The 24,620-nt window shown below is 40.2% G+C and overlaps 1 protein-coding gene across 1 annotated transcript in view; it reads right to left on the minus strand.

The window, feature by feature from the left end:
* cltca (clathrin, heavy chain a (Hc)) overlaps positions 1–18,537 on the minus strand; it is a 44,988-nt gene extending 26,451 nt beyond the window's left edge. Inside the window, exons 1-2 of the mRNA XM_050041057.1 lie at positions 18,232–18,537; positions 4,276–4,483 (exon numbers count right to left, since the gene is read on the minus strand). Coding sequence (XP_049897014.1) covers positions 4,276–4,483; positions 18,232–18,273 — 250 coding nt within the window. The 5' untranslated portion in view covers positions 18,274–18,537. The remainder of the gene's footprint in view (positions 1–4,275; positions 4,484–18,231) is intronic.
* Between the last annotated feature and the right edge of the window lie 6,083 nt (positions 18,538–24,620).

Raw genomic sequence — 24,620 nt, forward strand, 5'->3', positions numbered from 1 at the left:
CCAATTTATTCAGTTTTTTTCTTAGCCGTCCTAATCACAAGAGGACCCCGCTTACTGCAAACTGAAGTGATCCGTGCCTTCATCTTTGCAGCATTAACACAATACCTTTGGTATAAATGTGAAAATATAATCAGGGTGAAAGTTGCTTCAAACCAGTCTGTGTCCTCTAAAAGAATCAAAATGAAGACTTATGTGTTTCCTGTGTAACATTTAACCAGGCTGCATAACAGGCAGAGACAGCACTATTGTAATGTTCACTCCTGCTCATGTCTGCATGTCACATGTTTGTCAGCAATAAGCTAGAACTCTATAAAAGTTCAGCACACAATTTATAGCTGCACATTGTACCACGTCCTTAGTAGAAAGGACAGTCAGCTAAAGCCCTATTGAACAAGATTAGTTTAACGTGGAGACGTGGGGTAAAGAAATTATTACCAGGGATTTTAGTCCTGTCCGAACGCGCCATGTCTGTAATCATTACGGATAATGTCAGTAAAAATTACGGCGACTTTTACCTTCTGTAAAACAGTCCAGAGAAAATACCTCGGGTAATATTAATCCTGCGCGAACACGATCCTCTGCAAAAATGTATGTAAATATTTCGTCACGTCCTGTTTACAACCATTTTTCCGCATTTTTTCGACGATGGAGGCGCTTGAAGAAGCATTCTGTGTTGTCGGCAGTCGTGACAGTGGACATTCTTCTAATGATCGCATAGCTCTACGTGGGAGACCAATCAAAAAGGTCGAGAAGAAAGCACTTTTCAGAGCCACAAGACTTCTGGTTGTGTTAGGTAGGCCTAATATAAATCCATATTGCTAATCATTGTGTACACACGATCCTGATCAAGGGCAATATTTCATATTGGGCTAATCATTAATTATTATTATCCTTCAGCTGATGCTTACAGGAAGCAAGGTAGCACGCACATGCCGAAAAGGGAGGTGACGCCAGGGCGCAAACCGAGTTACCACTCCCATCTCTGGTAGAATTACGGAGATTTCTTGTCCCGTGCGAATCGGACATTTATATGTGGTAAACTGACATTAGTCCACATCCCTATGTAAAACTAATACCGTCCGAATAGTACTTAAGAAAGGCTATTTAATCATTTATTTTAATGAATACATTTGAAAATAGGAGGGCAAGTTTCACACAAATGCTCACTGTCACACCTGCAAAGTTGGGGTGGGAATTGCAGGGTAACTCACGATATGTAACTACCACAATATGTTGCCACCATGACTATGCAGCTGAAGAAGAAAAAATACTCCTTGAAAGGCAAAAATCAGCCATTATGTAATTATTCACTGAATTGTGGTGTCAGTTTCACAGAATCTGACGACTGAGATTAAACTGAAATGAAATTAAAAGCAGAAGGAACACTATTTTCTTCCACACAAGAGCAGGATAATGATGGTGACTGGGCATGTTGGTTGCCTTGTCCACATACTTTAAGTTTATTAGACCATTCTTGCATATCGTTTAGTCTTTAGCAATTTTGTTTATCCTAGATGTGTTGTAAAAGCCAAAGTAGGCCTAGACTAACGGTGTTTGAACTGTTTGCCATTTTCCTCCTGTGAGTTTCTTCTTTACTGAAAGTTAGTTAATGTCACTTTACTTTTCACTTCACTTTGACTCAGTTGACAAAGACTCATGAAGTAGTGACTCTGGTACATCAAATTATAAGAGGGATCTATTGTGCATGTTTTAATAAAAAATATTTGTATTAGGCGCCAGTGTTTTGAAAATGTTGCACAAGAGGAAATAATCCTGATGTTCCCACATTGATATTTTGTCCCACCCCAACTGCAAAGTTCTTTTACCATAATTAATCTGGCATCATACCAACAATGACGTTCTACCGGTTATAACCTCATCATCGTAAGATATTGACACTTGCTGTTGTTCATTAGGTATGTTTACTTGAAGTCAATACATCCAAGCCCGGTAAGTAATTTAAAAATTGTTCAAGTAAAATGAGCTGCCCTAATGATGGTTTTAAGTGATGAAAATAATACAGTCACTTTACAGAAACCTGAAAGAACAAAGGGCCTTAGACACCCACTAAGTGCATTGCATAAAGCTCTGACCACAGGGAAATAGTTTAGCCAAAACGCTAACACACAAGCTGTCTGGCTCATAGACTGTTATTTTAACAGTTGAGAAAGGACAAGGCCAAGAGCTGAACACAGACAAATGGAAACACATGGCTGTTTGGCTCTTGGATCAGCTGGACAGCAAATGCTTCTTAAAGGGATACTGTAATTCATCTCCCGAACAACCATTTGTGTATCAATTCCTCACCCCTCGTTACGATGAATTTGTTAAGAAAACTTTGTTTTACTTGCATGCCTCCAGTAAATGAAGAATCCAAAAACAGAGAAAATTCTTTATGAATTGAAATCATAGGGGTCCGCGTTTAACAATAGCAAAACTAAATCAAAATATCAATTTACAAACTCCTGTAGTATAACCCACGTCGTCTCATTTATCCGGTCATACACTGAGAGCTTCCCAAACAGACATCCCTTTCTGACAGGCAACTAATCTGAAAGGAAAACTTCATCCAAGTTCTCTTCAAAGCCAGGCTACACTTACAAAACAGTAATTTCTTCTCGCAGAACAAGGGAGCTCCTGGTCTACCACTGCCTCGATCAGTTTAGATTCACCAATGTCACACAATAACATAAATAAACTAATCGTGGCAGTGACAGACCAGCAGCTCCCGTGTTCAGTGAGGTAAAATTACTGTCTGCTTGCGGAGTACTGAGCATTTGACTGGATAAATAAGATTTGGATTATACTTTACAAGTTGTGTGAGAATTTTTAAATGTATATTTTTATATAGTTCTGTTGTTGTTAAACACAGTTGCCCATGACTTCAATTCATCAAGAATCTCCCCTGTTTTTGGAGTCTCCGTTCACTATGGAAGCATGCAAAACGAGTTTTCTTCACAAAGTCACAGGGTGAATAACTGATATACAATGGTCATTTGGCGTTGAAGTATTCCTTTAACCCTACTTCTCACAACCTGACAAGCGAGCCTCACAGGTTATAACCAAATATCTCTTCTTCACTCAGTTCGCTCCTCATCTGGAACCCATTGTAACAGAATGATGTCCCATCAAGAACATGTGAAATCAAATCAATGCATCTATCAGATGCCATTAGACTTCTCATACAGATTACATGTCAGCGCATTAAGTCTACGCTCTCTGGTTGTTGGAGCAAACACTAAACTTCAGTGCTTGGTATACAGAGAACCACAAGTTTGACATATGTTGTTAAATTAATTAAGAAATATTAAACAAAGCTGGGAAACAAGTGAAACAACAGGTTTGGGGAATTATCACTTCACACAGATGGATAAGGACATGGATTTCAAATGAAAATTGAGAGGAGATGTGAATTAAAATGAAATCATTTTACCCACAGTATTACCACATGTAACACAGGTTCTAAATCAATTGTACATGTAATAAAAATGATGGAATGCCAGCAAGCTATAAGGTTGTGAAAGCTAAATCCTGTTTATGAAGAAATATTTTCAATGGCCCAGAAGAAGGTCCAAAGAATTATCCAGAGATGGATTCAGATATATGAAACATATTAAAAGCTAGGCCACTAACATACAGGCTTGAAGAGCACTGTACCAAAACCTGAGCTTAGTTGTATCCAATGGTACACAATGTTGGATAACGTCATGTCAGCTATAATCAATACAGTCCATATGCTTCATTCTTTTACTGAGGCAATGCTGAATGATATATTTCATTAACTGTCTTGAAAACAGGATTTTACTTCCACAATGAAGTAGTTAAATTTCAACTCACCGTCTGCAAACACATAAGAAAGCAGTAAAGAAAAAAAAAAGAACATAGAAAAGACAAAAACAAAAACAACAAAAAAGTCAAAGCAATCATGGATGCTGGACAAAAAGAATAAAAATATGCTACTTTGGGAATATTTACAGGACAAATGTTTGGAAAAAACATACATGTTGGCCAATAAAAACTACTTCACAGTGGAAAACTAAAGTAGCTGGATGTGTATGGACATAAATAGATGAAAATCATTTGTAAATACTCTTAATTATTAAATGGATAATGTGGCTATATTGAACAAACATGCCAGAACTGAATGCTGCAGGCCCCTTACAGGGGGTTAAATAAAATACAACACTGAAATAATATATTGTAGTTCTCTCTCTGGTAATTCCTTCACTGATATAAAAAAATTGTGGCCTCTGCAATGCCAACACGCTGCCTTACCTTTAAGTGCAATGACTTTGCTGGCTGGATTCATGATGGCGCTGTCGGCTGAGATGGGCCTGCGGATAGGTGTATTGGGGTCTGCCATGTCAATGATCACCACCTGAGTCTGCTCGCCCACCTTCTCCCGGATACAGATGAACTTATCCGACTCCATGGTTAGGGTGCTGAAGCCTATGTTGGCTGGATTGATCCCTAAGTTTTGGAGCTAAGAGGAAAGGGAAAAAATGTGAGGTACGTGTTAGGTTAAACATAAATAGCCTTCAGTTAAAGGGGACAACTACATTATTTTGTTTTTATGTTGAGGTTTTTATGGCATTCTGTAGCTTTGATGATGGCTGAGTGGGAGTCTAAATCAAAACAAACACAGAAGAGACCACAGATGAACTCGCATTTTTTATAATTTGCCAAGAAACTCAATGACAATAGTAGTATCACAGTCTTCCTCACTGGAAAAGAGGTACTTCCAATTTATTTTGATTTCACTGCAAACCAGTACAGTATTTCTCAAGAGATGCCCTGTCAACCAAGTGGCGAAATAAAGAGGGGGTGGACAACATACTTGTCAGAAAGCAGGAAGTGATTTTCAAGTTGTGCACATGATTTTTACCAGTCAAATTCATTAGAATGCCTGCTGCTGACTAAGGTTGCACGACATGCAAAAAAATAATTATCCAACAGATATTGCGATTGTGAAATGAATGGAGATTTTGGTAGTAAGGGTAACTTTTGCATTTCAATTTCACTCGGTTAAAAAAAAAAAAAAAAAAAAGATGATGGCGTGATTTTTGCTTGATTGATTTGGTTTGTACCAAACAAGCATGTTTCCTTACATCTGGAATATGATTTGTAGACTGGGGCTTCTCTGTAGCACCACACTGCTTCATTTAGAATGGTATGTTGTGGCACACGTTACCTTTATTTAAAAAACGCAGCCCTTGCATTTTAGATTGCACTTGGCCATACTGCACATTTTGATAATATTTAGATGAACTGTGCAGCCCGACTGCTGACCAAACAACAGCATCCAATATGAAGGCTCTGACTCTGTGGTCAGCTGCTTCGCCCTACCACAGCCAGCTGATGAGGTCACCAAGCCTGACACTGAGCAGCAGCTCTTCACACACACGGAGCTGTGGCGTGGTCACAACGGTTGGAGAGCTCAGCTGGGTGGAGGGCTAATTCAACGCCAAGTTCTTAGCGCACGGGCCAAAAAGGCAACTTTAGCCATATTACACAACACTGTAGTCTCACAGCAGTCTGAATATTAGCAGCTGGTCAGGGTCCGTCTTCTTGCAACCTATTGCATTAGGTTAAGATGCAGTAGCACTATTGTTGCATGAGGAACACCTGTCCTGATAATCACCTGTGATGACGAATCATTGCGTTAAGCTAAGTAACATGAAACTCTTTAACAACTCAATCAGAAAACAAGAGCTCCACAGCTCAGCAGTGTTGCCTCAGTTTCCCTGACTTCCTGGTGTCCTAGCAGAACAAACAATGTGATCCAGGACATAAAGAGGTTTAACCTGCATTAAAGCAAAAACCCTGAGGCTGTGGGTGAAATGCTTTGCAGCACACAACACCAGCTAGCTCTGCAGCCTAATTTACTGCCAAGGCTGGAAACAGGGCATCCTGCCTGCCCCACACAAACCCTGACACAGCACTACCTAATGAGGGCAGTGCCAAAACAGCTCTGGGCAGGAGCCCTGAGACACTTGAACATGTACAGACCATGTATAACGGTTACAATTCTGAGGTGAAACCACAGCAAACCAGATTTTAACAATAACACTGAACGTGGCAAATGACAAAATGCAATCATTACACAAACAGAACTTCACTGTCTTCCTGCTGACAAATTGCAAAGCTGCTGTGAAGTAAATCAGAAGGAAATGAAACTACCAAAAACATGTCATATAGACCATGCTTGCTGTTGCAACTTCCTCTACTTTTGCAACGTCTTAGCAATACACAGTTGTACAAATGTAGTAAAACAACCTGAAGCTATCTGAAGCATGATTTTCTGACCAAACTTGGGACATAGTGGCTTTGTATATATGTCTTTACAAATGTATTTTGCAGTCAATTAATTGCACTTTTATGTGTCATAATTTCCATTTACCAAATTTACCGGATTAAATTATTTCTACACATTAGACTTCATATTACCTTGAACATTAATTTACAAGCAAATACAAATAAGTATTTACAAATAGTTTTTTTTTTGTTATTTCTGTTTTTTTGAGAGCGTGTGAGAGACAGGACAGGAGGGGAGAAAGAGGTGATGACATGCAGCAAAGGGCCCGGGCTGGACTCACACTTAGGCTGCTGCAGGAGGGACTCTGGGCTTTCACATCTGGGAGTCAGGCCTGAATCAGAGTACACTTGACCTCAAAGTCCAGACCGTTTGATTAGTATGAACACTGTGTACCATATCTGGACACAGGAAGCTGATGCATGCTCTAATTCACGTGAATGGTTTGTCATGAATACAGTTCATGTGCACACTGGTGCAGTACTCATCAGGTGTGAACACCAACTGTACTGGACTGATATTTAACATGAAGTTTTTAACTGGTTATGTAACAGTCTCAATTTCATACTGATCCCTCTTTATCACAGTAGTGCAGAACGGACAGACCCAGGTCAAGCTTCGCTGCTGCCTTTAATCTGCAGTCAGAGCTCCCGTGGGAGGCAGAGAGCTCCATGTCCGACCGCAGAGGCTCCTCCTTTAGCCAGGAGCAGAGATTCACCTCTGTGCTCTGCTGGTACCTGCTGATGTTGGTCCCTAGGGCAGCAGTGTCCATCCGCATTGTACTTGGGTAGAGTAAAATTCTTTTGTACCTAATATGAAAACCTGGTGCAGCATTAGCATTACAGCTACAGAGGCAGAAATCTAAACTGTGACACAATCTGACATAACCTCTCTTTCATAGACCGCTGTACTTATGTTTTTACCCACGGTCATAAATAACTAATAAAATTTCCCTAAAGACCATTTAGTTAATAGCTGAACAGAGAAATGTTAAATTTACATTCTAATGACATGTTCTGTCTACTAATGACAATGATTAATGACTGTTTTACTTTACCAGCCACAGAGGTTAGCACATTCATGATTTGTGGGCCCTAATTTAAATTTTTAAATGTCAAGAGTAGTTTTATGAACACAAAATGGATCTCTGCCAAAAAGCCTGGTGGGCTTCCCAGTCAAAGCCACAATTTCACAGTGTTTAGTGGTGAAAATTCATTTTAAGGCTCGCTAATGATAAAATGCGGTTCTACTGTCAACAATTTGCCGTGGTTGAGTCCTTATCAGCAGACAGAAACCACAGTTCCAGGAATTGCTCAACCAAATGGGAACACCTTTTATCAATGACAGGACACACCCTCCCCTCGGCCTGCCCCACCCACATTCTTTCACTGGTGTGTAACCTGGTTCCCTCTCAATGACACTGCGGTAAATGACCTGACAGAACAAGTGTAACTAGCAGTTCTGAGGAAAGAAACTGCTGTGGAGCAAGCTTTCACCGCAGTGTTTCAAGTTTTTTTTTTTTTTTTAATCACTGTGGAGTGTGACATCATACAATAATGTCATTGGAGTCTCCATGTCTCTTATCACTGCCATTGTCCAGTACGGAAGCCTTGTTTACAAAGCCAACATTCATTTAAACCCAAGACAAAGGGAAAGAGCCTGCAGGGAGAATATTATTTAGAAACTATATGAATCTGATTTCAGTAATAACCACCAACAGTTTCAGTTTGCTTTATCAGATCACTAGAAACTGCCATCTTCCTTCAAGAGCACACTCTTCTTTTATAACAATATCAGAAGATCCCATGGACTGGCTGCGAGATCTACAGTAAGACTGTGTGAATCGACTGTTTGCCTTTCCCTCAATCGTCTCTCTAATCTCTGTAAACCAGACTGAGGTGTGTCTACGTATTAAGCAGAAGAGGAGAGTTATCCTCTATCATTACACAATAGTTTTCTAGACAGATTTACGTGCACCCTCTGTCTCTTACTCTCCCACTCTACCGTCTGTCATCTATTCTGGGATCAGCAGGAAGTGCTTTCATTCACAATGAATAGCAGTCGTAAAACAGGAAAGAGTGGTGCGGCCTAATCACAATGAATATGTTACCTCAGTTCCTAGGAATAAAGAACAACAAACACAGACAGATGTTGCACTGCTGGAAGATGACCACACCACAGTTTGGTCTGTCAGACTGGTTTGCTATGGAAACCTTATAGTAAAACACTGCTGTGGCAGACTAATGCTGCCGTGACATCAATGGGCAGGAATTTGGGTGAAAGCAGGTCAAACCAGTGGAGCTACAACCAATGTGGAAAATCATTTAGTCATTTAGTCTAGCCTGCCCTAGCCTTGGTGCAGCTGCTTTTAGCTCAGCTGTTAGCACGAGCTTTCTTAGCCAGATGCTAGCCCAAAGCCTCTAAATATATCTGCTAATTAACAAAAGTGTAGCGAGAGGAGAGCAAAAGGGAGACTGGACAGCAATTTAATACCTCTTTTACACTAATAAGCAAGGTTTGGAACTGGTCATTGGTGCGATTGTCAATTCAGATATGACCTGAATCACAACCCAGGAGCAATGCATACCAATTATTTCACATGTTGGCAACGAGTTTACCATGGATATTCGCGGCGCCGCTCATTCACAATTACCTCTGGTAACACCACTCAGGTGGTGGGATGATGTTGCTGCGGAAACATGGTTGCTACCCTCCAGTCTCCCCCAGGTATCCCCGGTGAGTCATTTTGAGCCGCAAACCCATCTAAGAATGTTAACTACATTAGCACCACTTCCCATGCTGACATTGCTAACGGTGCTAACAGTGATGTTAAAGGGGGTTTGCAGCTCAAAATTGATAAACCTCTACATTAACATACATAACTGGTCAAAAGTATTCTCAGTGGTATCTGAACAGCGGTTGACATCCCTACTTCAAACACAAAATTAACGCTCACTGTGTGATAGGAGTATAAGGGAAGTGTGGGAAGGGGAGTGTCATGTAAACTCTAGCATGATGATTAACAAACTAATCTGGTGATTATCTTTTATACATGTGGTATAAAGCTAATTAAAAGGAGGAAAAAGCACAGTCAAAAGGAGGGATAACAGAGTCAATTTACATGCGGACCTGAAGGCTAATGTTGCAGAGAACTAGCCAGTGCAATGACAGCGATGAATTGCAGGTGAGAGGCATCGTGACTCACTATTACACTATGCATTACTATCATTGGTCCCTTGACAAACCATTAACTCAACCTCTCTGCCTCACTCTGTTCTAATGACTATCAGAACTGCAACTTCAATGACATGACATTATAGTGGGGCATGTCCCAAATTAGTATCTCTGCAAGGCAATGTTTCTGCACCAGAGACAGCAGAGGCTCCATGCAAATAAATAAAAGAAAGTGAACCCCGCTGAAAGCTCAGAGGTTAACGCCAACCATCACAATTTTATTGTGTCAGGAAATGAGTGCCATTTATTGCTCACTCACAGGATGTTTTACTGAAGATTTACTGCCTTTACATCAATCAGTCGAGCTAACATGATGATCGACTACCGCTCCCAGGAATGAGTTGACCTATAGTATACCACAAACTCTGATAAAGAATGCCTTGGCTGACAATTTTGTACATGTTAATAGCTTCTTTGCAATCACATGACTATTAGGACACACAAAATGTAGATACAGGGCAGGAAGTGATAAATTACTGTGTGAATTGGATATAGAGGAAAGTGATTACCTGTAGGCAGCAGGTATCGTCTGAAAATTGAAAGTCATGTTGAATGTGATCCATACAAAAAGAAGACAACTACTTGGCTGATTTGCCTGGTGTGGACATGACCGTTGTTACAAATGATCTCATCCTCCAGACCTCCTAACATTACTAACATTACAAGGCGAGCCGATGAAAGCCGGGTCTGGTGGACTATAACAAATTTGTGTGCGGCTGGGTCCTCGTCTAAAAGGACAGCTGTCTTACTTTATGCAGGGTGGCGAAATGTGCTTGAGTATAACTGTCTTTTATATTTCAACTTTTTACATGGATGTATTCCATAACCCTAACTTTAGCTACTATTTTCTACCTACTAGGTCAATCATTCCCAGAGGTCTGGGAAAACACTGTAAAATAAATCTGTTGTGGCGAAAAACACAGATAACTTGTCACAGCACATTGTGATTGCATATAATTCAAGGCATGTTTAACACGCCAACGTCAAACATTAGTTGACTCTGCTCCTCCAGAAGACAGATTTTTGATCCACGTCTGCCGCTAATACTCAGTGAGTTTTAGCGGCAATGAAGTATTTACCCCTCGCCCACTCAAGATACCACGCAGGAAGCTGAGCTGATTGTAAGGGATTGTAACATCAAGTCCTACAAGCTTTACTAATTATTAATTTTTATCTTTACTTCTCCCCTTTACATCCTACTATTTTAAAGTGGACCTTGTTTTTTCCAATTTGATCAATCGTAATAGCTGTAAATGGTGCATATCATAGGTGTTTATGCTGTGATGGTAGTCTTTGCCTCCAGTTGCCTGCCCTCCATCTGAACAGCACACCGATGTATGACGCCATATGCAAAGAAGCTATTCCATGAGAGATAAAATCAGTTGCTGTAACACAGCACTGATGCTGAATACAGCACTGGAAACAATACCCTTCTCATTCTTCTTTGCCCACCAGAAAATGTATACTGGTCAAGCAGGCAAACACTCACATCCTACAGTATACATGTCATAGATGGACTAAGTGTAATAAACTTCACAGTAGGGGCTTGGATCACAGGGCAGGACCCTCCGCTATTAACAGCTCCATTCACAGTGTACTGTAGAGAAGAACCAAAACACATCAGCTCAAGTCCATGCACATCCCATCCTTTCATCAGCTAATGGGAAAATTAGGTAATGAAAATCCCTTGCAAGTTCACTTGCATGTGAAGGGTTCAGGTTTTTTTTGTTTGTTTGTTTTACTGGTCCAATCAGACAAGTGGGTCAGAAACCTGCTTGTGTAAAGTCCATTTTTACTTGCATCTATAAAAATGGTTTTATCTATTAGCAGATATCAAATAACAGTCAAGACAAAAGACTAAATGGCTCGTTGTGGCACTCCAGGGACCTTTTTTGGAAACTTGATATGCATTCAAGAAACAACCATGTTTTATGGTACAAAACGTAGTTGGAGTTTCGCCCAAATCCTTTAACATCACCTGAAATGCCTGCTTCATCTGAAAAACTTTATCTTTAACCCAGCGCCATTTTCTCGCAAGTGCCCCATCGATACTGCACAAATACATCTCTCAACAGAGATGATAAGGTAACAAGATGGTTCACTCCTTAGCAACTTACATCAGCAGCTCAGGAAAAAAACGACATGTTTAATTTTTTTTCACCACTTGCCTGATGGTGACTTACTAGATTTACTGGCCCGACTTGCCATTTTACTTGCCTTAGGCAATCGGGCAATCCTAATTGTTGAGTCCTGGTGGAGACGAAGAATCATCTTGGCTTTTAGCGGCATTGCAGTATCATCATATTTCTGGTTTTGCTGTGACTATAATGCTTGGATCAGAATCTGATGTTCAGAAATAGCCTACTCCTTTATTAATATCTGTTGTGATTTTTTTAATGTTTTGTTACCTGGTGTCGAAAATAATTTTGAGGGAATGGCAACAAAGTACTTCAACTTCAATGAGAAAACATTAACTTTTGCATAGTATTATAATGAACATCTTTGTATCTTTCTTTATTATGTGGAGCCGTAAAAGCTTCACTGCAACAGGTGCAACATCAGGCATACATTTAATATAGGTCCCAAAATGAGCCTTAGTTACAGAGTTTTCTTGCTAATTTGAGCTGATTCATAGAAAACAGTCATGCTGCTTAGAGGTCACTGTGCGTTTCTGTAAGGGAGCTAAGTCAAACTGAGTAAATTCCTGTTGAAAGCCATAAAATTGAGCTGATGGTTGCTTCTGAATCTTACAGAGATAAGGAATGAGCCAGCAGATCTGAACTATTCCTAAAGATCCAAAGGGAGTCCCATCTGTTGATTTAACCTGTATGCTCTTCCTTCAAAGGAAAGCAGCATCTTGCTCAGCAGAAAAAAGCCCTGAATGTGTCCCCCCACATGTAAAGTTCAAGGCAGGGCAGGGAAGGATGTGCTATGTAATGTGCTGAGGCTTGCAGCACTTCGTTGCAGTGCTCCACAACAGGAAACCAGGGACCCATTGTCTACCAGGACTGAAACAACAGGCCTGCCCAATGCTGCCTCCTCCACTACCATGTGACACTGGTGGGGGACATGTGACCAGCTCAGGGGTGAGGACCAAGAGGGCTGCCTTTACAGTTAGATAAAGAGAACGGGGAGAGAAGGAAGGAATGCATGCATTCCTGGAGCTCGTCCATCTCCACTCCAGGCTTGTTCTGCTGAGGTGGTTTTGGAACTGCAGTTTCCTTTTTCTCACAAATGTACGCTTTATCTTACATTTAGACAGGGCTGCAGAATGTCAAGTGCACAGCAGATTTGTATCCTCACCGGCTTGTCACGAGACATCAGCTGGTCAGTTAATAGCACAGTTCAAAGTGCAACCTGCAAACTTTGTAAGGTGGTATTTAAAGAGCGTGGCACTATAAGCTAAAGTCATTCCCACCAGGCAAACTGTAGCGATTTAATGATATGGATATAAAAAAAAATGAATATACTATCAAACACCGATGAAAATAAGTCTGAAATATATGCATTTATTGTCAGAGCTGCCAAGTCTCAACACCCATGTTTTCAGAGTATTCAGGGAACTGAATCCTCTCTCAGACCACAAACATATAATTTAAAACTACCCACATTTATCTGAATAAACCAAACTACCAATTACACTCCTTCGTCTTCTTTCCCTCATATCAGCATTCTGGGAAAATTTGTTAAGTGTGCTCACAGCTTTCCTTAGATAATAGAACAATGTTGCTGCCCAAATCATGCATACCTTTGTCATCCTGGTATTTGAGGAAATGTATTTCTGTGTTCTGGGTCTTATTTTATTCCTTTTGGTTAAAATACCATTTTAGTCACAAAGTTAACTACTGGAATCTGAGGGTACTGTGTCCACTGAACTAATGACTCCTAACAGGTGTTTACAATGGAAAGGTATAATAATTTTAATGTTGTGATGCCTTTGTTTCCCCTCTCAAAAACTCTGATTACTTTGGGGTTGTCTGATTATTTGCTCATGTGGCTAACCCTGCTTTGATTAAGTATGTGAGTAAAATGTTTGTTTTAGTATTAAGTACACAATAGAGATGTTGCATATACCATTTCATACTTCCCGATACCGATTCCAATGCCTGAACTTGTGTATCAGCCAATACTGAATACTGATCCGATACCATTACGTTAAAATGAAAACAAAAATTAAATTAACAGCTGTATACTTCTGATCCTGTATGGATGTGAAATAACTGCTATGATTGTTGTATGTCATGGCTCAGTTTAAACCCTACAATATAAACAATTACAACCACAGAAATTGCGAAATTTGCTACTTCTCAGCTCTAAAACAGCGGTTGCCAATGGCTGCACAGCACAATTTGCTGTGTAGGCTACAGTTTTAGGGAGGAGAAGAAGAATTGATTGTCAGTAAAACTTGTTTTATCTGGGTGTGAAACTACTTAAAACCTCAGACAGGTTACATAACAGATCCAAAATTTTAGGCAGTGTCGGAGGCATTTCCTATCCCGATACCGGTATCAGAACAACTCTAGTATACAGGATAGGGCAATACAGGGGTTTTTTTTTTAAAATAAATGATAGCACTATTGCTAGGTGTTCTGAAAAGACCTCTTGCCTCAGAAATGTGAACTACACATTTATTTGTCTGTTTATTTTTTAACAAAGAGGTTCTCAGTGGTCATACTGCACTTAGTCGAGTAAGAAAAGAAAAGCTGACGACATGTTTTGTAAACATGAGCGATTACTGTGTATACTTACAAAACATCCACATATGCAGGGAAAGTAAATAAATTATAACATGTCATTATGGACACATGCGTGAAATGCTGTGCTGAATTAACACACCGTTTCATCAGGAAAGGAAACCCTGCTTACTAAATACTATATGCAAGAGATGCCTTTCTCATCAAAGAATGGGCACCATGTTGTCATTACATAAACAGGATCAACAGCCATTTTTAATTATTACAGACAGCCATCTCCCAGGCGGGGGTGGGTATCGAGGACCAGTCTAAAATTGATGCTGGTTCACAAATGATAAGAACCACTAAAATGATAAGCTCCTGAGCAGTAGGAGCTACTACTGGTTTTTGAACATCATTCATTCAGCGTCACATACTTTCAGTTTGTTAGGGTAAGTGTACAAAGCGGAGCTCATGACAATGTGAGTGCATATACAATGTTGTGTGGGGAAAGATGTGAGGCACTGAGTTCTGAGTATTTCACTCGACACTTGTGCAATTTAAGTTCTTTAAATGGAGTCTGCATGACACTGTATAAATGGATGATATATAAAAATGCAAGCTATGCAAGTTGACCGGATGACAGAGGACACACAATTGCAACGTTTGAGGGAGAGGGAGGGAGGGAGGAAGGGAGGAAGACAGAGGGGGAGAGACAGACAGAGAGCACAGACCAAGGTAAATGCATGCTTTTAATCTGTCGTAGGCAAAGGCCAGCTGGCTCTGTATTTAGGCTCCCTACACTAAGTCCAGAAAAATCTAGATCCTGTGGAAAATGTTAAGGTGAGAATCATGTGTGTTATCCTCCCTTGCAATAAATGGGATGCAACAAACTTTAAATTAGCATTATTTTTATTTCGACATATTTGGCCATTTATTAAGTTCATCTCAATGTGGCAACGGACCCAATAGTATAATATCTGCATATGAGAGTTTTATCACAATTTTACTGTATTTTAATTAAATGGACAATAAACTTATCAACCGGCCCTTGATACTTCTCTGTGGTACTAGAGCTGCAACAATTGTGGTACTAGAGCTGCAACGATTGGTGGATTAATTGATTAGTCAGTCGAAAGAAAATTAATTGCCAACTTTTTTGATAATCGATCAATCGTGTCAACATTTGCTGGTTCAAGTTCGTATATGAGAATTTGTTGCTTTTCTTTGTCACTTAAGATATTAAGGAAAGAGTCTTTGGGTTCTGGCCTGTTGGTTGGACAAAAGAAGCAAATTAAAGATGCCACTTTGGGTTCTGGGAAATTCTATATACTTTATAATTAATTGAATAATTGTGAAAATAATTGACAGATTAGTTGATGATGACAAATCTTAAGTTAGAGCCCTAGTGATTATCCAACATCACATTCAAATGGACAGCTATGATTCTGTTTAATACTAACTTCTTAAGACATCTAAATTTTCTAGCATCTTAAACTGTATAAGAAATAGGAGGGGTTATTTTTTGCTGTTTTACAAGACTTGGTGCAAATGAGGGATTTGCTTGAACCCTATAACATAACACTGAGGCCTTGCATCAGTACACTGGGAGAACTTACTTCCTGCTACCTGGGTGCTCTTGTGAGGAACCATGCCTTCACCTTATGGCACCTGACTCACACAACTGTGGGACTATCCTGCTACAGATTTTAGGTCATACCGTCTGTTCAGCTCTAATATTCTGCATGATTGACTCAAGTGATGTGTGCTGTGAAACATGCATGAAACAGCATATGCAGGTCATGCATTAGTGATAGTTGGTGGAGATCCCTTGGGAGGTGATTAGTCACATAGAATGACCTTGTGACGTGCCAGTGACACAAATCAGGAAAAGCACACAGTTCATATCACAGAGAACTACGGTAAAGTACAGTAAGTAATCTAAATAAAATGCAAGAAGTAATTCTATTATTACGCAGAAAACATATATTTAAGTTAAGACATATCAACGAGTATGAATGACAAAAAGCTACTTGAGGTTTCGTGTACAGTGGTTCCTCCGATAAAATTCTCAAGTGAAAGCTTCCAATATAATTTAACTGCAGAGATGTAGTGTCAGGACATGATTGTGCATGCCCTTCCCTTCGCTGACAATAAAATATTAGTTCAATTTTAATTCACAGTGCCCACGGTAATTCACCACTTCTGTATTGCTCTCTCTTTTCACTCCCACTCCCACAATCAAGAGGACTTAACAAAGGAGTCAAAAATCAGTCCATAATCATTTCATTGTAACTGTATGCACAAAAGACCTTTGCTTAGCTTTGTGAAGCTCGGTCTCCATATAATCTCTTGTGATAGGCCTACGTATTAACTCATCAGCTGCTGAAACTAATATAGCAATAACAGAGAATGCTGTGCCACACTGTCACTTTGACGAATGTTCCATATCTTTTATTGTAACATCATCAACAGCAAACAAAATCTGAGGCCAGCATCCACCTGCTTTGAACAAGACTCACCACACTATTTTCACAAGATCTGTTTGAAAAATGATGGTTTCAGAGTAGCAGGAAGCAATAATAAGACCAGGAGGCCTGGGTTCAAACATTCACTCTGCTGAGTTGTCATTGAACAAGTCACAATCTACTCCAATGGCACTGACCATGACCTCTGACCTCATGTGAGGGCTCAATGTCAAAACACTGCTATCATTACTAAGTGTTGCGCGTAGACAGGGCTGCTTGGAAATTTAGGGAAACTGGAGAAACAACCAGGATTTTAAGTAAAATTGTCTACATTAGCCCAAAGTCATCAGCCTCATAAGCCTGTGAGGCCCGATGCTGTTTGTCTTTAGACCAAGCCAGAAAACAAATAAAAAGATTGAATAAACAAATTACTTCCTTAAAGCCAAGAGGTAGGGAGATCACATTTCTCATCTGAGGCTTGACTGAAACACCAAAAGTCACTATAATTTATTCATAACACCTTGAAAGTCAGCACTCTCCAGACTGATTCCATAAACTCAGGGAGCCGTGCATGTTTCCACTTCCTCAACCTGACGAACTGGCAGGTTTATTGAGGTTATAGTAAAGGTGTGGCCATTTAAACCGAGAAGCTAGTTCAGTCCATAAAACACCTGTTTTTTTAAGTATTACAAAAACGTGTAATATCAGGTTTATTACCATATCGAAAGGGGTTGACAACAGACACAGATCAACAGACACAGATCAACAGACACAGAAGTCAGTGAATACTTGAGCCGCAGCCAACTTCGGCAAAGTCATTCAATATGTGTAGTCGGATAGCAGTGGGACAAGCCAACACACCACATGACCATTTCTACAATCAGCCAACGTGATATCCTCCGGAGGTCGGATAATCACTTTCAAAGTTGTAGGACAATGCGAAACTTACAGAGTATGTGAACGCCACACAAATAAGTGAAGTGTCAAAGAGGAAATATTTTCACTTTTCATTCAGCTGTCACGTTACTATGTCATTGTAAGTGGAGTCTAGAAGGCGGTCCCACCATGTCACTGTGAGATAGTGAATAGTTATTTAAGTTGTTCAAACAAACTTTATCGCAAACTGACAGTGCCCGTTTGTACTATAGCAGTTTTAACGTTACTCAGATAAACGAGTACCTTTTCTAAGAATGTGTTAACGGCCGATATAACGTTAACTTATAAGAAAGGGCCAGGATAACACAATATTTTAGATAACGACTTCTAAGCAATATTCATATATCCTATGTCTTTGTATTGCAGGCGTTTCTTCATTTATATCACGAACAAGGGTGGCTACTCAAAGTGTTAGCAAGAAGGCTAGATGCTAACTAAGATAAACGTCATCCACCCTGCCAAGCTAGTTAGCATAGCTCGTGTAAGCTAACTCAGCTTGTTAGCAACTTGTGTTTGGAAAGTCTCTGGAGCCGCTGGGAATCTCGTGGCGATCGCGACTGAAAGACAAACTTTACCCAACAATTTGACAATTCATTCATCCACATACCTGCAGGTGCTCCTGAAAGCGAATAGGCAGGATCTGAGCCATGGCGGTTCCTCTCGCACTCTCCTCCGGTTTCTACTAATGCTAACAAACTACGACTTCTCCTCTCAGATCCTAGCCGGACAGCCAGGGGGCCTCTAGTCTAAAGTCCAAATGAATTGATTCTAAGCCTGGTGTAAAACGTACTGTCGGTGTGATGGTACTTTTTTTATTCGTCCCCAAACTGTTTACTTGCGGGCTTCCCCTGGCTAACGACTGACTGCCACTACACCGACTCCCTGGACCTGCAATGGCGGTGGAGGTTGGTCTGCAGAGAAAACATCCCGGAAATGGAAGTGCACTCAATGCGGCGGATGAATACCGAGTCACACTTTTTTAAAAGTGCATCATGGCGCGTATAATAACGATTTCATTATTAAAATTCAAAATATTTATTATATGTATAGTACTCTCCTTGAAACACCAAACAGCGACAGGAGACTTCAACATGAAAATATATAAAAATAAATGTAAAAGTGGAACTACTTCTTTCTGTTCGCCCTTTGATTTTTGCCACATCATTCGTCTTTGTAAATTAACGTCAGTGCTACGTGTTGTGCACTTGTTCCTCTCAGCCAATCAGAACACTTTGAGCTCAAGTCAGAAATTCAACTTTATCTTGTTCTCAATAACCATATATCCAACAATAATTTCATTTAAATTAAGTTTTGATATGCTCCCAGTCAGTCTGCTACACATCCTCTATTATCACATGACCATAAATCACTTTTTATTTGCCTTTTGTTAGACAATACTGGTAAATATCCACAAATTAGGGATTGTTCGCTACTTATGAGGGGGAAGAGGGTGGTGCAAAACGGGGGAGAGGCATGCCAAATAAATTTTAAATACTACCTGAGGTGCTGAATTTAAATACATTTATATTTAGAATATTAAAAACTGGCCTGATAACCTGAGCTTGGATCATTCCAGCCTCAAACTCCAACACTGCATATGTGGATGGTTCAAATGATAGAAACTACTGCATGCAAAAAGATGTTGGGAAAAAAATGACATGGTTAATGAACAATGAGACAGTTTCAGCAGATATATGTCTGGAGGGAACAATCTGACCAAGTAAAGGTCATGCATCTAGGTGCATGTTACTAATACCAGCTATGATGTGTGCGTGTTTGCATGCGTGCGTCTGGGAATGTGTGTTACATTTTGTTGGTTTTGTGTGGTACAATGGGTGGCTGTCATGCACCCTTACTCTGCTGAAGTGCACATAAAGCTTGTGTGATGATGTGTTTTTAAAGGAGGATTTGCATTTTGCTTGAGAAATTAGCTGTTCGTTTTGGCTGATAACTCTCACTTCTGTGCTGTTTGCTCATTGCATTGGCTCCAATAACCACATTTGGTGAAAAAATATGGTTAGGACCTATTAATAGTGGAAGGAGGGTCACAAACTTTCCCCCAGTAAAAAATATTTGTAGCTTTGGGGAGGGTCAAGATGAAAATAAAAAGAAAGTCACACCTCCTCTGATAAATAAAGTACAGTCCCTTACTTGAATGGACTGAACTTTCACCCATACACTCATTATTTGGACACACATTGCTGACAAAATGTCGACAACAAACCTCTTGTACATAAACTCAAGGGCATACGTTTTGTTACAACATTGAGGGGACACATATGAAACAGGGGGACAGAAAATTTTGAATATCAAACACTTAATTTACTGCACTGAGGTGGATTTTTACGTGCCATGTGTTCTGTAAATGTCTTTAATTTTGTCAAAATAAAAGCCACCATTTTAATGGAAGGGACAAATGCATATGTTCTAAATATTGAGGGGGGCATGTCCCCTGCATCCTTCTTGAAATGTATACCCAATAAACATAAGCATGCAGTATATGTGTGGTAGTGTCCCACAACATATTCTGTAGTATTAACTGTTTTCATGACACAAGCGGATGAGCTGACAGCCGGTTCAACGATTACGCCATTCAAAGCTTGCAAGCAAAGCAAAAATATGAAGTACTTTTAGAGAACTAAATTATCCCTCTTGCACCAAAATGCAGCTTATAATGTAAAATAAGTGCCTGTTCAGGTCATTTTCTCAAGACACTCTAAGAAATAAATATGATAAAATAATGTAAAATAATGACATATTCACAAATGTCTGTAGGCAGAGTGTGTTTTGGTCGGACTCATGCAATGTCTGTTGGGTGGAGTGTGCACATTAAGTGATCATTTCCCTTTTTTACATCCACAATCTGTTGGCAGAGGATGTAATGGTGTTGCTCAACGTAAAACTGAATTCTGGGAAAACTGTTCCTCAAACGAGCTGACCTCTTTGCAGAGAGATGTCATTCAGCTGAGGCAGCAATTATGGGCTCTGAAGAAGAGAGTGTTCGCAGGAACATTAGTACATTTGTCAATCACATATCGTGATGCCTGGGGAATGAAGTAAGATCCCCGATCTTCTCCCTACGAGGACATGATATAGAGATACTGATAAACCCCTGTTTAATAAAGGTTTATTCAAGCAGTGGTCACCTGGGAAGATTATTGTTGTTTGTCTCTGGTAATTAGGGAAGATATGAGAGAGTAAAACTGCCAACCAGAATACTGTTTTTACAGCAGTGTTTCATTGTATTAATATCTACTGAATAATAACAGCAAATTCAAGTCAATCTGCATGCAAAAAAACATTAATATAGAGATGCCAGCCAAATGAAAGGACCAGATCAGTGCCAAAAATCTACTGTAAGCAGTGCAGACAAATGCATATTTGTGCTTTGAGTTTTCACAGGATAAATGACATGAACAAAGAGATCAGCTGTAAACGTTTTAATGTGTTAAGAGTTCAACATCAGTATTTGAAGGGGAACTATGCCCATTTTCAAAATGGTCTAACACTTTCTAAAGGGATGCAATAGATGTGAATGAGCGCACATTAGATTGCTTCAGCTGTTCCCAATTAAAATCCTAACCTGCTCCATTCATCAGCAAACAGGCTGTGACGTGTCGCTTGTTTGAAAAACTGTTTGCCTGGCTCTATTTTGGTGAAGCCTCACACACCTCCAACCTACTTTCAGAGCAACAGACCTGCTTAGGGCTCAACAGGCTTCCTGAATGTTGTCGCTAGCAGTATATGTAGACACTTTTTTGCACTCCATCCGCCAGAGTTCGCTTGTTTGCTGTATGTTAGGAAGAGGTGTCAGACAGTCCAAAAATATTAGTACACATGAACAACTGAATTTGAGCGTACGGGTATATTTTCTGTTTGAGAACACTACAAAAGAGTCTCCTATTAACTGTCTATGGGGCTGCTCCAGACTTTATACCCTATCACCTCACTGGTGTGAAACTTAATTCTCTGGTTTCCGGCTTTCGGAGAGAGTAGCTCATGTTCACAAATATTAACGAAACTTTCTTAGGCCATGGAAATAACATATTGGAATTCTTAATTTACATGGTGTTGCAGCCTGTTCTCACTCCCAACTTGTCAAATACTGCTAATTTGTTAGTGATCTCCGCGTCATAGACTGACGCACAGATGCACAATTAATGGCAGTATGATATGCAGTAGGGGCATCAGTTGTAGATGCAGAGGCAACAACCCAACTTGTCAAATACCGCTGCTTTGCGAGTGGACATTGGCATCAGATACAGACGCATAGAGGCACCCTTCATGGTGGTACGATTCGCATCGGTCGGCAGCAGTTTGTAATGCTGCTGGCAACTACATAACATTAACAGCAACAACGTGCACATAAGGAGAGCAGGAGTGGTGGATGGGTCAAACAAACTTTGGACTTTCACCTGGGAGCTTGGTGTTCAGTTCCTGTGTGAATTGTATGCCAAACCATGTCTTTTTTTCTTGAACCTTACCATATGCTTTTGTTGCCTAAACCTAAGGGAATCAACCTAAAAAGGAAGTGTTTTACCTACGTGGTAAGTTTATTTTGAAAAAGACTGTATGTAACCGATAGACGCTAGTCTGCATTGTGTTGATATGAAGAGGCCCAGACCGTGGATATCTCTGGAGGCGATCTCCGTTTACTCCTGACAATTCTGAAAGCAAGAGGGGAAAACAAAATCCTCGGTCAATTACTACCACATAACTCGAGCCCCTCTCCCATGGAGTACAACAGCAAAAGGACGGCCATGTTACATTCAATTCAGTACAATAAAAACCCACACAACATACCTGACAGCAAGAGGTAAAAACAAAATCTTACGTTAATTACAACCACATAATTCGAGCCCCTACACAGATTAAGTGATACAGGAATATGTTAGCATATTATACAATAAGTTTAGGCTGAAAAATGAACTTTAAAAACAGTTTAACAGCGCTATACCACAGAAAGTACTACGAGAGCAACGTCGCTTACCTCTCCCATGGAGTACAACAGCAAAGGGGGAGAGGTAAGGCGGGAGACACCCCTTTATAGATAAGGTACCCCCAAAGGTGAACGTAGGGGTACAGAAACTGAGTATCAAACATTTCATATATTGACTATGGAGGCCTGAGTGTGTCTGGTAATAACAACTGTAACAAATGTTGTGTAATACTTAATATTACAAATATACATTTGACTTTATTACAGATAGTACTGATGTATAATTGACCCTGTTACATGCTAAAAGCAGAAACTGCATTTCCTGTGAAAACGGAAGTTTATTTTGAAAAGAGATTATGCATGTAATAAGCGTACATTGACACACCATCCATGAGTGTCCAAAACAGACACAGGAGGGTACCTAGCAAGTCATATTTTGACATGCATGTCCACTGACAAAGCGCCAGTATTTGATGAGTTGAGACGAGAATTTTTGGCGTTCCCCTTTAATTGTTGGTGGAGATTCTCCAGCGTCATAACATTAGGACTTATCCCCACAAGCTGCTCCTCCAAATGATGAACGTCCATGTGCACTCAGATAATTCCATCGCAGATTTATCAAGTGAGTTTCAAAAACAGAAATGATGATGAAATTCCCCATGATGTTGACTTTTTCTATTTTCCGAGGTGTCATATGATGAATTGCCCCAAGAGCATCGGAGTCCTACTAAACAACATCTGGCTTGTTATCCATCCAGGCCAAAACTACTGACAAAAAAAAAAAGACAAGAAACACATTTTTAAGAGATTCTACAGGAAAGTGTTGGGGTAGGGTATATAATTTACAAAAAGGTTCAAGAAAGAATTCCTGCATCGCAAACATGCATCATCATATTAATGTTAAAGATGTACCACCAATGTTTCTCTCTCCATCTGTTCTGTCAGAAGGTATGAATAAACCCCCTAAAAACCACAGTACTTGGATTTCTGAACACAAGCGGTAACATTTTAGGGAAAGCAATCATGAATAAATAAGCAAATGATTGGTTTTGCACTCCAGAGTTAAATGAATGAATATCAGAGATGACAGAGGATTACACAGAGCCCAAACAGCAGTTTCCCATTTCCTTTTTCCTGATATTAAATTGATGACTTTTGTTTCCCACCTGGGACCACGTCTAATAAACCGGGACCAAACCAAGCATGCAATTTGTGTGCTGATCTATAGTCTCAGGGGCAGAGCGTGTAGTGGAGGCCGTCCTGAATAGACCATTCACGCTGCTGCTGTTGCCATGGATTCACAGACCAAGGAAACGCAAGACTCAGACACAAACAGAGAAGCCATGTGTGTCACGATAAAAAGAGCAGCCTTTGGACTCTTCTGCAAGGATGTCACACAGGCCCGCTGAAGCTGAGATTAGCCTCAGGCTCCATGCAAAATGAAGGGGCAGCACTGGTGGTTCTGCAGCCTTTGCCCTTGTCTTTCCTTATAGACTCCTCAACCACATACCCCCATCTCTCTTTGCATTTCAGCTCCTGCAGCCCATCGAGTGAGGTCCACAGAAGAGCAACCATGCTTGGACTTGAGATATGTGCAGCAAATGGGATCACGCGTACAAAAAGGTAACTGTCTCCTTTACAGATATTTGACCGTTAGTACACTCCAGTGCTTTGGCAAGGATTTAGGCACAGATGGGAGCTCCGTGTCTTCCTGTGGCTGGGAGGATCCCATCAGGGATGACTGAGAGGGACTGACACTTGGATCCGGAACCAGGATTGAAAAGTCCCATAGAAGCCCTATTGGCTCTTCTCTTCTTTTCTCTCTCTTTCTCTCTATCCTTCACTCTGCTCCACGTTACAGAGGCAGAGGTTAGAGGAATGAACATACTGTGTACACACTCATTTTCTGTTGTTTCTCTCTGTCATTTAAAAGGTTCACCCTCAGTGCTGGATCTAGCACATTTGGTGCCCTTGACAGGCTTCCCCTGGTGTCCAGCATTAAAATAAATGAAAATAAATAAATAAATAAATAAAAACACTTATTATTATCATTATTA

The sequence above is a fragment of the Epinephelus moara genome, chromosome 3 (assembly GCF_006386435.1).
Source record: "Epinephelus moara isolate mb chromosome 3, YSFRI_EMoa_1.0, whole genome shotgun sequence".
Classification (NCBI taxonomy): Eukaryota; Metazoa; Chordata; class Actinopteri; order Perciformes; family Serranidae; genus Epinephelus; species Epinephelus moara.